At 37.7% G+C, this 15,759-nt stretch overlaps 1 protein-coding gene across 3 annotated transcripts in view; it reads right to left on the reverse strand.

Annotated features, from left to right (window-relative positions):
- Nucleotides 1-7,246: 7,246 nt before the first annotated feature.
- The window catches only part of LRP6 (LDL receptor related protein 6), a 149,181-nt gene continuing 140,668 nt past the window's right edge, over nucleotides 7,247-15,759 (reverse strand). For 2 of the 3 annotated variants that reach the window (XM_045364761.3, XM_005570169.5), the window contains 4 exons: nucleotides 12,725-12,955; nucleotides 11,324-11,460; nucleotides 10,594-10,691; nucleotides 7,691-8,235 (listed from right to left, as the gene is read on the reverse strand). In XM_045364761.3, coding sequence (XP_045220696.2) covers nucleotides 7,941-8,235; nucleotides 10,594-10,691; nucleotides 11,324-11,460; nucleotides 12,725-12,955 — 761 coding nt within the window. In that variant the 3' untranslated portion in view covers nucleotides 7,691-7,940. Of the gene's footprint in view, nucleotides 7,389-7,690; nucleotides 8,236-10,593; nucleotides 10,692-11,323; nucleotides 11,461-12,724; nucleotides 12,956-15,759 lie in introns of those variants that run through there. The other variant, XM_065523765.2, reaches the window with a different exon arrangement.

The raw sequence follows: 15,759 nt of genomic DNA on the forward strand, positions 1-15,759 counted from the left end.
TAGTATTCCAATGTGTCATATTTTAGGTACTATGTTCTGAGTCCCAGTAGAGAAGACACAAATTACCGATGTTAGAAACAAAAACAGACATTAAAAGGATAGAGAACGTATTTTATGTCAGTAAATCAACAACTTAGATGAAATGGACAAATTCCTTGAAAGACACAAGTATCTAAAGCGGACATAAGAAGAGAAAATATGAGTAACCTAGAGAAACTGAGGTATTAAAATTTTTCCTGTTACATATGTATCTGCAGTTAAGAATCACAGCACTGCATATTGAGACCCTAACCCTTTCTTTCCCATGGAATCCCCAAGAAGGAACTTCAATTACTGGACAAAAGACGAGAATCTTCAAGGCTGTTCAATTGAGTAATGGTAGTGGGTGAGCTTTTGGTAGGACGACCAGAAGTCAAAAGACCTCAGGATAATCACTTCTGTCTGCCATGCAGCTCGTGATGTAAGATGGGCATTGGGCTGTCTCCTTTTCGACAGTTATTTTCTTTAGAAAGGAAAGCAAGTGCCTAGGGGAAATGAAGCATCTAATAGGAATCTCCATGGAATAGGATACCACATACGTGTTTGGGCTCCAATGGACTCTACCTTGTAATACAATTCATTGCCTCAAATGCATTATGTGTAAGTACCTCTCTAGAACAGGTATTGGAATTGACTTATTAAAAGAGTCAACTGGTAGCCAGGCACGGTGGCTCACGCCTGTAATCCCAGCACGTTGGGAGGCCAAGGTGGGCAGATCACGAGGTCAGGAGATCGAGACCATCCTGGCCAAAATGGTGAAACCCCGTCTCTACTAAAAGTACAAAAAAAAAAAAAAAAAAAAAAAAGCTGGGTGTGGTGGCGCATGCCTGTAATCCCAGCTACTCGGGAGGCTGAGGTGGGAGAATCGCTTCAACCAGAGTCAGAGGTTGCAGTGAGCCAAGATCACACCACTACACTCCAGCCTGGCGACAGAGCGAGACTCAGTCTAAAAAAAAAAGAGTCAACTGGCTCATTAAAGAGTCAAGGTTCTGAAAACTCTACATTAGACTAATGCCAATAAATACTGAGAGATAAATGAGTCCAGACATGCCTTGACAATTAATTACTATGGAATAAAGATTAAAATCTAGACCTCAATCCATGTCCTTTTCCCTCTACCCAGAGACAACCCGTTTTCTTTTTTCTTTTTTTTTTTTGAGAGTCTCGCTCTTGTTGCCCAGGCTGGTTGGAGTGCCAAGGATCCGTCTCGGCTCACTGCAACCTCTGCCTCCTGGGTTCAAGCAATTCTCTTGCCTCAGCTCCCGGAGTAGCTGGGATTACAGGCGCCTGTCACAACGCCTGGCTAGTTTTTGCATTTTTAGTAGAGACGAGGTTTCTCCGTGTCAGTTAGGCTGGTCTCGAACTCCTGACCTCAGGCAATCCTGACCTCCCAAAGTGCTGGGATTACAGGCATGAGCCACTGCGCCCGGCGATAACCCATTTCTAATCAAAATTTTGCAGTGGAGCTTTTCATACTCAAATTGGGCATTTCCTGTCAAGCCTGGTCATTAATCAGTTTATTATTCTTTTTATTCTAGAGGTAGGAGTTTCTCTGTTGACCAGGCTAGTCTCAAACTCCTGACCTCAAAAGATCTTCCCGCCTCAGCTTCCCAAGTAGCTTACAGGCTCAAGCTACCACAGCTGGCAATCATTTGGTTATTTTAAGTCGGAGGGTGGGAGGCGGGGAAAGGCAGCACAGTGCCTGGTACACAGTAAATGCAGGCTAGAATGTTAATCAAATTATCCTTCATTTTAACTTCTGCATTGGAGAAGATGGTTTTGTACGTTGACTAAATATGAATTTGCAAATGCAAATCTTAAGCAGATTTTCTGTGGGAGGGAGGGGGGATTGTGCAGATTACATAATGATATAAATGGATGGAACCAGAGATCTGAGGACAGTAATTCATCATTTGAATTAAATTTATAGCAGCAATGCAATCATATACAAGGCAAAGAATTAAAATGAAAACTACTTAAGGATTTACTTAGCTGAAAACCTATCTGGGGAAAGAAGGACCCAAAACAGTTTGCAGTGTTTTCCCCATTCCTGAGACTGCCTTTAAATCAGGCAAACCCATCTTCTGCCTTTTCTTTCTTTCATTTAACTAGGAATGGCACAACTTGGGAGTTTTTGTTTTCCTTCCAGGGGAAAGAATGGGAGGAGTCAGCAAAGACCAAAGTAAGTTCACTTATTTGAGAGCACTGGCTAAGGAAAAGCATTATATTAAAACTTGGTTTCCCTTTAATTGGTATTTGGGCTCAAATACTGCAAAATACAAAAGCAGCTTTTCTCCCTTCCTATCAAACTAGTAAGCTTAGTATCAAGCAGAGACCTGATATTTCACTGGTTTTCACTATGTCCTACCCGCATAGAAAAAGAATCATCGCATCGCACTGGGCTCTTCACCAGGAAAGCAATGTGCATTTTATAAGCTAATTTAAGATCTTGGAAGAGAGGGAAGTGCTCAGAGTCCATACTAGAACTCCTTCCAGTTTACTGAAAACAAGACCAGTTCTGAAGCACAGGCTATTTCTTATTCTTGTTCCCAAACACAAATGCTGCCAGCACTGAACGAAGCAACAGCCCTTCGCAAATCTCTTGCACAGACTGATTGGCTGATTGATTTAGATACAGGGTTTCACTCTGTAGCCCAAGGCTGCAGTGCAAGTAGCGCAATCACGAGTCTTACTGCAGCCTCAACCTCCCCGGCTTAAGTGATCCTCCTCCTTCAGTCTTCCAACTAGCTGGGACTATAGGTGTGCTAGCAGAGTATTATTTAAAATGCAAACAATAAAGCTGGGTTTTGTTGTGTCTGAAACAGTCTTATTTACATCACAGCAAAGCACAACCAGCTACTGTCTAAATTTCTTGCTGAAAAGAAAGGACAGACACTTTTACTTTTCCAGTTTTATTATAAAAATCAACATTTCATTTGTTACAATTCAGCTTATTTATCGTAATAATCAAAAAAGAGGTTTTATACAAGGTATTTTTGTACAGTTTATAATTAAAGCACTTATTTTACAAAAGGAGGGAAGTGAAGAAGTGGACAAGGGCTGACCAAATGTTGGCCATTATAATATAAATACATCCTTGCAAAGCACCATCGTACCAAAGTCGATGAACAAGAAACACCAGTTGACTTTCAGACAATGACGAAGATTAAAGCTTAAGGGAAAAAAAATAAAGGAAAAACATCTGAAAGCAGCACCAGATCCTTCACTTGCAAATAAGGCTAGTCCAGTTTCATCTTCTTGGTATTCTCTCTACTTTTTAACATTTTTCCTTACTAACCCATATATTTAATTTCATGTAATATTGGATTTAATCAGACTTTAAAATTTTTCCCTTTAATACCCATATTTAGGCATTAGATATATAGAATATATATCTCTATATAAATATCTCTATCGCCCATCCTGCTTATATTTGATTAGAAAACAAAACAACCAAAATGGACAGTTAAGCAAAAGCATGTTGTCTATAATTCTTTGGTGTTGCTTCTGGGCAAACTCTAAGTGATGGTGGGAAATCTAACCATTTGTTAGGTCTATACTCTGCTTCTAAGTAAAAGAAATCATTTAGTTTGTAATTCTATCTGTATAGTCATGAAGATTTTTTTCAGCAATAAACTCGAATGCTTTATGAAAAAGAAAAACAGCAAAGTTTACCTCAATTGAAGGAGGGTGAAGGTAGAGTCAGTAACTGATGAACGTAAGACTCCACCTTCCACTCCACTCAGGTACAGGCTTTATGAGACGTAGATCAAGTCAGACAATAGCTTGAGAGTATGCATTTACAATACTTATAATTTAATTTTTTTAAAATTATAAATGGTATATTTTTATACTTGAGGTCCAAAGTCTTCTACTGTAAAATGTTGAGAATTTCAAAAGCTAAATTTTGAGACTATTATAAAATGGTGCCTTCCCAAAAGTTAGAAGCCACACATGCACGACAAGTACTTTATAAAATCAGCTCTCTCGGCTCATTTTAGGCTTAAGAAATACCAAATAAAATTAAATTCCTTGAGTTTAAGAATTCTGATACTGTTTTAAACAACACTTGACTATAAGCTTCTTTAGGACTCAGTCCACACTTAGTGTATGGTCTCATCTGTAGGTGCCCAAATATTTGTCCAACCACTGACAACTGGTCAACACACTCACATCCTTACTCTAGATAAACTATGGATGCCGTATGTAGACTGAAGCACCACTCATTTATTAAGAGCTGACATATTTCGGATGTGAAAAGTCCAAGATTTTTGTTTCTGAATCTTGTTAGATACATAATGATAACCAATATGTAATTCCTATGGCATGCAAATCAATGAAGTGGGACAAAGTTTCCCCTACAAGAAATAAAATAATTCAAAATATGACATTTCTAAGAATCTAATCTAGGCAGCGGCAGCCTGTTCACTGCATAGAAGTAAGCTTGCTTAAAGCATACCTCTTCGGTCTCTATTATGACTACTGATATCAAGTCACATAAATAAACACATTTCATTAACACACTAGGTAAGCCACAGCTAGTAACTCTGCAGGAAGTATTCTTCATTAATAGGGCTTTATAGCAAAAGAAAAAGATGATCCTCCAAAACTGCTACCTAATACAGATGGTGGCTAGTTTCATACCTTCAATAATGAATGAGTTTCCTTCATATAAATTACTGACTTCAGGGTATTTTTAAATGATAAAGAAATACAACCCTCAAAATCATCTTAAAATTGTACTGCCCAAAGCCCCTTCCCCCAATTACTGGCCTATATTAGATTAAAATGTACTTTAAAGTCTTCATTTCTAAATACCTATCATCTCTGTAGAATAGCTGTTCTCAAACTTACTGAAGAATCAGAGATCTCTTGGGAATATATCACAAGGTATTTTTATGTTAAAATTAAAGTACATAATCTTCTGCTAAACAGACATCTTGTGATATGCTGTAAGAGTGGCAGAAAGTGCCAAAGGCATAATAAAATTTCATGGAAGAAAAACTAATAGTGAGAAAATTCTATCCACCAACTCTGTTTTTTTCCTGTGAATGTGCCATTATCTGACTTAAGCAAACAGAACTCCTTAAGTCACTATTCAGAAGATCACGACTCGTTGGAACCAAGTCCAGGCCTTAGTTAAAAAAGACCACTTCAATGCAGAATAGCTTACTGTGGTGCACACAGAGTATGTTATGCTCAAGTTTATTTCTTGGATAATTTTAATCACATCAGTTAGTGCACATATTTTAGCACACATGTTCAAAATAAATACTTTTGCATATAACGAATCTAATGAAACATTATTCATTTTCCCCCTTGCACAATGAATTTAATATGTCAAATTTAAAAATCCCTTTTCTTTTTCCCCCCTAAGTTGTGGTCTCATGTATTTCCTCTCGACTTTTCCTATTACAGTGCGTGTTTAATAATCAATATACAGTTTACTTAAGCTTAACTGTCCATGTAACCTAAGGGTGAATAAATCTTTCCAAATTTGACAATTCTCTCATTAAAAAGTACTCCCAGAAATATTAAGAATCCATCTCATCTACCCCAGAAAGAGAACACTGAGATTACGCTGAACTGCCTTCAAATAATTTTAAACAAATTGGCACACAAATTAGTATTTTGAAGAAGAGGCCATTGCCATCGCAGTGCAGGCGTGTGGACTGAGATCCAACAAGGCAATATTCTTCTTAGTTTATTAGAGTGCAAGTCCCCACATGGGAAGTCCACCAGATTAAGATGCACATTTAAAAATGTAAACATATAGAACTGTCAAATTCTAACTGACACGTAGGTATTGCTAACCTTTCCATCTTCATTTAAGCACCAAGTGCCCCCGTGAATCACAGAACCCAAGTTCAATGTCCATTTTGTCTGACACTGTAGGCACTTAGTTCCAGCAACAGCAAGAGTTCATGCTTGTCTAACTGAAAAGCAGGACTCTGACAGATTTACCATTTGCTTCTATGCAAAATCAAGTGCACCTGATTCTTACAGTCTCCAACAGTCAGCATTATTCTGAAACCACAATTTTATCTTCAAAAACTTTACTTAGGTATTTCATGAACAGTTACTTCACCCTTGCCAAAATTCTGAATCCTTTCTTCCACTGTTTTCTCTTGGGCCCTGAAACCCAGAGAAGCCTTGGCAAGACAGAATTAAAAAAGAAAAAAAAAATTCAATAATTAACTGACCAACACCTCTTAAGCTAAAAATACATTAGTTTAAAACCATTCAATTTTAGCAGAGAAGTGCTAGACATGTGTAAAAAGCAGGAAACTGACTTCTGGCAAGGTGGCAGAGCAAGTGCTAGAATCATTCCACAGGTCAGCCCTGATAGCTGAAGATGTAGCAGCCCTAGTACCATACATGACAGCAGGTCACACAGATCACAAAAGAGGCTTCCATTATTCCCTTCCACCCAAATTCTGACAGCTGAAAAGTTGTTTGCCTTCTCATTTAATTCTCATTGTTGAATTTGTTAAATTATCTTAATCCATAATGGGTAAGAGAGGATCCACGTAAAAATATGAGGTGATTATAAGAATAATTTGTGGATAATTTGAAAACAGCCTAACATTCACAGTGGGTAACAGAAAGATATTAAATTCATGTCACACATTAGAAGAGGTATGTATGTAGACATCATTCTGAGAAAAACCGGCCTAAAGAACATGAAAACGTCACAAACTGTTTAATATAGCGCAAATCCTAATAAGAAAAAATTCTTTTTAAATAGATTGTCTCTAACCAGAACATATTTAAATGTTTTACTCAGAAAAAAAAAAAAAATATATATATATATATATATAAATGATTTCATACTGTGATATATGCTGAAAGTAGTGCAAGGATATATGATTAATTTACAACAAAAACATAATGGTTAAGTTTTTAATTCTTAAACATTGTCTATATGTGTTGTAAAAAGACATTTTAATGAGCATTAAAACAATCTTGGAAGAGAAATAATATGTCTAACTTTTGATCATTATGCAAAAACAGCTGTCAAATTGAAGAGCTAAGCCTACTGGGGAATGGAGCTAGAAGAAATATTAAAATCAACTTGAATTTAGAAAATTCCATTTAGTCAATGCCTCAGCTTAAAAAAATCCTGGTATCTTAGCCAAATGACCTACCAAGTTGCTGGGGGAGGCAGCAAGGTAAACATAGAGAAAAAATTCATTTTGACAGAGGTATGGATTCTAAAGGTAGGGACAGAGACTTGCACACACACACAGCTTCATGGCATCTTACCTCTGGCTGATCTCTCCTACAACAGCAACACCCAGAATGGGTTTTTAGAAGTATCTATCTTCCTCACTAACACTGTTGGATTCCTAGAGAAAACAAAGCCTTTCGTCCAAGGTTAGTATTAATTCCTTTTTTTTCCTTTCATGATTTCTTACTTGTTGGCCCTCAAATGTTAGTTAACTGAAGGCTAGCTGGCTACATCCAAGTATCTATGGTTTGCTGCTCTGAGATGGACTTAATTTTTCTTCTTCCTCTTTTTTGTTTTTGGTATCAATAAAGCCCAGATATTCCTGGTCAGTGATGCCTTTATAATTCCTGTTTCCTTTGTACTCAGTTGCTTCACTGGGTTTAAGGCATGCTTTGTGTATTTAGTTTGCAAAAATAAAACTTTTAGTACAAATTTATTTTTTTATACAAACTTTTATAGCACAAGCAGCAAATCTGCTGTTTTAAGAAAATATATAAATATCCTTTTCTTCTGTACAAATATCTCCAGTATTCCCTACCCCATTTTATAATTTTAACTGTACATGGTCTGCCTCATCCTTCTCTAATAGCTCCCTCCCCCCCTCCAGATCTCAACCAAATTTATATTTACATTTTTACGTTGGAGGCAGTCAGAGGAGGAGGGCCCCTCCTCAGGAGGAGTCTGTACAGGGAGAGGGTGGCGGTGGGTAGAGGTGATGAGAATAGCTCCTCTCTGTGTATGGAGAAGGTGGGCAGCTTTCATAGTTCTCCTCTGCCGACAAGTATTGGCTTCGGGGTGTGGGAGGTGGGGGCACAGGTTCTGAATCATAGTTCAAGTCACTGGTATAGCCCTTGGCTGTTGCCACTGAGGTCATTCTCCGACTAGGAGCATAGTCACTGTCACAAACATCTGTGCTGCAGGGTGTGGTGGGGGGTGCAAAGTGCCGGTAGCTATATGGCCTGTAGCTGGCATAGGAAGAAAATAAAGAGAAGCAGTTAGTTTTACAAAAAAATGATTTTCCCTCTCAGAATAGAGGTATTAGATGTAAACTACACTATGAAAACAATAAGCTACTGCCATTTAAATTTACACAGACCAAGAGGCAATTTTCAATGGCAGATTCGCTAAGGAAGACAGCATGTACTTTATTTGCAAATAAGAAAGTGGCAAGTGAAAATGAACAGGATGGAAATGCAGAGGTGAATTCAATCTAGCCTCTGAGTGTACTCTTCAAGTTAAACTGTATCACAGAACAAAAAATGACTATTCAAATTTGTTTTGCAGTTTCATAGCCTATGGGAAGAATGGGTTTTTACATATTTTATACTGCTCAAACATGTCAGTATTTCCTCAACATTCTTTACTCCAAAATTAACCTGATGAATAATTAATTTAATGACATCTGAAGACTTCATTTCTTTCTTCTGTACAATTCTGTACAATTTCTGTACAATCCAGGCTGGATTTTGGTAGACAGCCTCAGGGGCATAACTATTCCATTACTGTTACCTTAGCAAAGGGAAATTGCTGTGGCTGGGGGAAACAGTTTTCATTCCCTGTGTATAGATAAGTACCTGTCATAAGAGCAGCTTTAAACATCAAAATGATAAAATTTAAATGCCCATAAAGAGTCAGTGAATTTTCTAATGTATATTTCAGAGGCCTAGCTTATTTCTTACACTTATTTATCTTTATAAGGGATGTACAGTTGTTAGGTTTGTAGCATTGCTAACTAAAGAAAAAGGCATTGCAAAGAGAGAAACATACTAGTGAAAATAAGATTTGACCTAAGTTCTGGCTTTTCTGTCATTTCTACTTCTATTTGTAACTTCTTATACCCGTTTACTCTAAATATGGTAAAGCTGATCTTAAACTTATCCCAAAGATTTTTTCATAAGCTTTCTCATCAAAGGATCAAGAGGATAGGATTGACTACAAGAGAAGGGGCAAAAGCAAGTTAAAAAGTGATACAACCATTCATAAAACACCTTGTGATATACAGCACCACAAGATAATATATCCCAGGAACCCAGGATACAAACCATTTGCTATCACTTGGACTGACTTCAAAAGAAATGGCTGCCATGATTGTTCACAGGTACAGATCAAACTCCTTGTTCTACTCTGTTTCCCTTTCTTACTACTGCATTTGATTAGTCTTTAACAAAGAAAGAAAGAAAGAAACCAGCCTGGGCATCATAGCAAGACTCTGTCTCTACAAAAAATTAAAAAAAGTGAGCCAGGCATGGTGACACACACCTATAGTCCCAGCTACTTGGGTGGCTGAGGCAGAAGGACTGCTCGAGCCCGGGAGGCGGAGATTGTAGTAAGCTGTGATTGTGCCCCTGCATTCCAGCCTGGGCAACAGAGCAAGACCCTGTCTCAAAATAAATAAATAAATAAATAAATAAAAATAAAAATAAAAAGGCTGCCAGAGACCAAAAGTTACGTGACACACTGAGCGAGTTCTCAAAGGCTTTTACTATCAATACTGACATGGTGTCACAGTTACTGTTTTGTTTTGTTTTGTTTTGTTTTTGGTCTTAACTTTTTGTCCAATCAGGTGTCAATCCTTGGTGAAATTTCTAAGGTTAACATTTAAAAGTCCAAATACTTCTATTTTCATGAAAAAAATAAAACAAACTGAATTAACAAAATTCTTTCACGTCCCAGTTTAGACCAAAATCTCAACAAATGATGAAAGTTTTGACTCAGAGGAACAGAAATTGGGCTTATCTGGAAAATAGTTAAGCAAGAACAGTTTTTTATGCAATCATGTTTATTCTGCTGACTGCCTCATTCAATTTGATTTAAAGACATGACTTTTTAAAAATAATATTTTATATCTTTTCTCATTTCTCAATTTTCAGGCTTCTGCTTTCTCTGTTTTGGCTTCCTAGAAGAAACTTGTGTCAGGGAAAGCAGCATTACAACAAATCGTTAAAACAATCAGTTCAAAGCCAAGGCTATTTTAAACAGTCTTATCTGAACTGAAATGAGAATTCTGAGTGAGATACTTTAAGTGGTTCCCACTTTATTTCTACACGAGTGAGGTCATATCACTACACGAGTGAGCTGAGATCATGCCATTACACTCCAGCCTGGGTGACAAGAGTGAAACTCCATCTCAAAAAATTTTTTAAAAAAGTATAAAGTCCTGAAAGGAAAGGATCTGTGGTAGAGGCAATGTCAGTACTACCAGGACAAGATGACTAGCCTCTCTCTGGTGACCATCGTCTGCTCATTTGGAGACACATCAGGTCCACAACTAAAACACTTTCTAATAAATACTGCAACGTATTTTAGAGGGGGGTGTGTCTTACCTGTATGACCTATGAGTGGAAGGACTGTTTGAAGAATATCCAAATTCCATAGTGTAATGTGATCGCTCTGTGGCTGGGGATGGTGGAGGGTTCAAAATCTAAAAGAAAAATAATTAAAACATTAAAGTAACAACACAGAAACGATTAGACTTTCTTTCAGCTTTTCTTCCTTATCTCTATTAGTGTTTCTTAACAATATATCTTAGCACAATTCTTCTTTTCCAAAGAACTGACCTCAAACAGTACTTTGGGACTATGGCTTCCTCATTCCCTAAGACCTCATCATGGCTAAAAAGTGCAAAATGACAAAAACGAAAATCTGTAACCTAAAAATCATTGGTCAGCACAGCTAAGTCCTGGTTATTTAAAATTATAAGTATTTAGAGAAAAATTATTGATTTAGGAGAAATTCCAGGTGTGCTTCCTCTTTTGGGAAGTCGTAAAATGAAGGTCCTCATCCCTCAAGAGGTACCATTCAGTAGTTCCACTTTTACTTGAAATGTGAAAGTAATGCCCAATGCTTTCAAATATTCTGGTTATTACACAGTAACTTAAAAGACTTACAAGCATTGGGGGGCGGGATGTGGTAAATCCTTCTTTGAGCCCTTTATGCCTAAATTTCACATTCAAAAACGACTTTTACATTACTATCACTGATCACCCACATTTAAATGAGTTAAATATCTAAGATCCTATGTATGCTGCATTCAAAGGAAAACAGACTACTTACTGCAGGGAAGTAAGTGCCTTTGGTGCTTGAAGAACTACTTGATGATGCTCCTGTTACATGGGCTCGGTCGTAGGGGGGTCCACTGCTTCCCCCCATGATACTGAGAGAGCTGATCATTGATTTACCTCGAGACATTCCTAAAACAAAAGGAGGATAAAAACTGAAGATGCGTAAGATCTATAAAAATGTATCAAGCAATTTTATTCAACAGTAGGATGACAAATATCAATAGTCAAGTAGTCTGATTTTAAAATAACTTACACTCTATTCCTATAATTGAAAACATTTAATGGAGAAAGGAAATGAATGTTCTCTAGAAGTGAATGCTTCCACTGAAAAAGCTGGCCTAGAACAAAGCCAAGAACAGCTCCCACCTTCTCCCTCCCCTGGTAGAAGCAGAGCTATTTAAAATAAGGGCTTTTCAACCTCTTGGAGGATTTGAAAGGATTGTAAAGGGTAGAGGTTGTGAGGCAGGGTATATTACATAACAGACTTGCTCAAAAGAAAACAAAAAGCATTTTTTAGGGTACAAACAACATATGAAAGAGTATTTTTTCATCTAATGAATATAAATGTTTCTAGAATCAAAACTACCAGTGCTAAAGAAGAAATTCTATTTTTTCCAAGAAGCTTCCCAAATTTCACTAACTGAAAATAGGTATGGCAACAAAGACACATTACCATTAACAGTTTAAAAACCATGTTTGTCTACTTAAGAGTTACACCCATAGTAAGTTCCTATTTTTAGAGGGTTTTTGCAAGGCACCTCCTTCTCCATATTCATTAAAAGGAAGGCTTCTTTTAATTAAGGGCACCAGAAAACATTAAAAAGAACGCCACTTCCCTAGAGCAACATGGCCTACCCAAGTGTAAAACTTCTGGCCACTCAGCTATGCCCAAACTAGCCCTTTGTCCCCTGTTAGCACATGAAGTCAGGAGAAAACATAAGACATATTCCTCCCTTCTATCATCCAGCTATTTACAAATCTTTGTTGGCTGAAGGGAGTCTTACATAATTTTTGGCCTCCTTTTATTCATGGGCTCCATAGTACTAGAGTTCCCTGGTGGTGAACTTAAAGAACCTGTGGTTTATAACTCTTTCACTAAATGACTGGCTGATTCACCTTCTGTAGCATGCATCCAGAATTGTAGTCAGAGAGGCTTAGAGCTTGCATATGTATTTGCTTTATAGGCTCTGACAATTCCTACCAAACCATATCTAAGGCCTTCTGTGTAAAGAGAAGGTGCTAATAGTAAAAAAGAACATTTGTTCTTCTAATTGTTTAAACTCAGAGTAATATGGTTTCAAACAGACTCTAGGTAGTATTCTCTTCCACAGTGGAAACCTGGCAGTCTTGCAGGACCAAAGACTTGATACTCAATGGATCCATTCTGACTCACCTGGAAGAGATCCTGACAAAGAACTTGGGTGTGGCACATAACCAAGAGGCACAGAAGCTGGTCCATGAACTACATAGTCATTAGTCATGGTTTCCCCATCTCCCTTCATACGTGGACACAACATCCTCTGGCAGATAAAGTATATAGTTCCAGACACAAAAATGGTGACAATTACTCCAATAACAGAACCAACTGTATTGGTGGCCTGTGGTGCTGGTTCTTCAGTTGGATCTACAATGAAGAATGCAGTATGGTTATTTAAAAGAAAAAACAACTGTATATTCAAAATAGTAATCAAAAAGAGGGCTTGCTAATAGGAATGTGAAGCTATAAGCCTAATGAAGATAACTCATAAGCACTTTTCTTTTTTATGAATACATACACACCACGCCCCAAGGACATATGGAATAAATGTCATCATTAGGAATCAAAATGAACTACCCTTAAGTGAAGACAGAAATAAAACAATAGGTTGCAAAGTGTAATTATAAACTGACAGAAACAAAGATGGTAAATGAAGTACAGATTTAAACACCATTAAGAAGCTTTAAATAAATAAACAGATAAAATCCATTCTACTTCATTCTATATACCATACAAATGAACAAGGTTATTCCAAGATTTCAGGAAAAAATTTATGGCCAGAAGGGATAAACCTAGGCAAGTCATCAAATGTTTTACCTGGAATGGTGAAGAAGCCAAAATCAGCTCTGAGCACATGTTAGATTTTAGATTTGAATAGTGACATGTAGGCCTGATGAATGAAAACTGGAAACTAAAGATGAGCCTTAGCTCTCAAATCCCCTATGCTGCTGGCCTTCAGGCTGTCTAGTTGCCTGAGACCAAGGAACATAAGGTCTTTAATACCTGATTAATGGAGGACTCACAAAGAAAGGCCAGATTGCCAGAAGAGGACACTTGCCCCAGGGATTCACCTTCGCTGCATCCCTGAGCTACCTGAGGCTTTAAGAAGCAGAGGCCATCAATATCAGAGGTAGAGGGAAAGTGAGCTTATCAAAATTAGAGCATTACTCTTTCTATTCAGAGGGAAAATTCTTCCATTCTGAACAGTTAAATTTTATCTCACAGTTGCAGATCCTTTAAAAAACTTCCTCCTGCTTCATCTTACCTCAAATCTCCCATTCATATAGCTAAACTCATCCTCTGACAGATTATATGAAAGAAATGCGTGAAAATGACATCTCTAAGTTACATAATATGTAGGGATTATCATTTACAAATTTAGTCTGTGGAATCTGAGGCATAGACTCTTTCTAGTCCTTCAGAACAACCGTCTCATCTTTTCATTCCTTTTTAGTGCCTTAACATTCCTTTGCAATGCCAAACTTCAAGAAAGAAAAGTTTACATTCACTACCCTCAATTCCTAGTCTCTGGGTCACATTGTAACTCCCTGAAATCAGACTTCCACCCTTACCACTGCACTGAAACTGTTCTGGCAACAAAGTTCTACTATTTGCCATATTCAATATATTCCTCATTTCACTGACCTCTTTACACAATACTGCTGGTTCCTGTTTTCTCTTAAAAAAAATGTCTTACTATTTCTGATTATTCTTTCTCTGTTTCCTTTGTTGGCTTCATTCTCTTCTGCCAGCATCTTAAGTGCAGGTCCTTCCCAGAGAGATTTCTATCTATCACCTACTATTTTCCTCCTCGGCTTACTGTCCTGGGAGAGTCTATCTACTGCTACAGCTTTAATTATCATCAATAAACTAAAGAGCACCACATCTCTCTTCTGAGCCACAGTTCCTTACAGTCAACTTCCTGAAGAGCTTCAGTGGGATATTCCATAAGTACCTCTCAGGCAACATCATCAGTCACCATCATCAGTCATTTCTCCTAGATTCCAGGGGTAAAGAGACCATAAATGAAGTCATCTAGTATAAGATAATAAAAAGTGATGGGGCTTGTGGCAAAGTACACGCCTGCCTAAAGGCATTTCACGTAAATTAAACATCACATCAATCAAACATTACATCTGCAGCCAAGATGTGGTATGGTACTTTGGTTTTCAGTTCCTGCTATGTATCCCATTTAATGCCTCCAGTCACTCAATGAGGTCTGTGGGTCAACTTAAACTTATCAACTATATCTAAGTGGTTACCAATTCCTCTTTATTCTACTTCTGAAATAACTCCGAAATTTGTTCTCTCCTTGCCACCCCCACTCCTCCTCCTCATGATTTAGATCTTTATTAATCTTCTGCCTAAACTCTAATAGCTTCCTCTTTAAATTACAGGCTGCAAATCATTCATAAATGGTGAGAATGATTTAGTGGGTTACAACTAGCTTTGAAAAAATGAAACAGAAAAAGTCAGAATGCATTCTATATAATATGGGTAAATATTGAAGTGTTGTGTGACACCTTTTTAAATGCATGAGCTCACATCTCTGTATTCCTCTTGATGTGATCAAAAGAAGTTTGAAAGCAACCAACCTCACAGATTTCCGTGCCTATAAGCTTATCACCTCCAACCCACTGGCTTTACAGCTTCTGTATTGCTTGACCATGCTAGTGTTTCTCTTGAAATTTTCAGTGACTCTCCACTCTCCATTGTTAAAATTGTCTATTTTCTTTAGAAGAAAAGCATAGTCTTCCATGATTGTACCTTTACCTATGTTATCTCTTGCTGACACTCCTCAACAGAGCCTGTATTTTGGCAGTCCCATTACATGGCGTTTCCCAAAGGTGCCTGTTTTGCTCCTTTCTGCTTTTGAACAGTATATTCCCTCTGCCAAAAATGCAATTTCTCCACTTATCTACATAATGAACACTATTCATTGATCAACACCCAATCTTTTTTTTTTTTTTTTTTGAGATGGAGTCTCACCCTGTGGCCCAGGCTGGAGTACAATGGTGCAATCTCGGCTCACTGCAACCTCCACCTCCTGGGTTCAAACGATTCTCTTGCCTCGGCCTCCTGAGTAGCTGGGATTACAGGTGCCCGCCACCAAGCCCAGCTAATTTTTGTATTTTTAGTTGAGATGGGGTTTCACAAGGTTGGCCAGGCTG

The sequence above is a fragment of the Macaca fascicularis genome, chromosome 11 (genome assembly GCF_037993035.2).
Source record: "Macaca fascicularis isolate 582-1 chromosome 11, T2T-MFA8v1.1".
Classification (NCBI taxonomy): domain Eukaryota; kingdom Metazoa; phylum Chordata; class Mammalia; order Primates; family Cercopithecidae; genus Macaca; species Macaca fascicularis.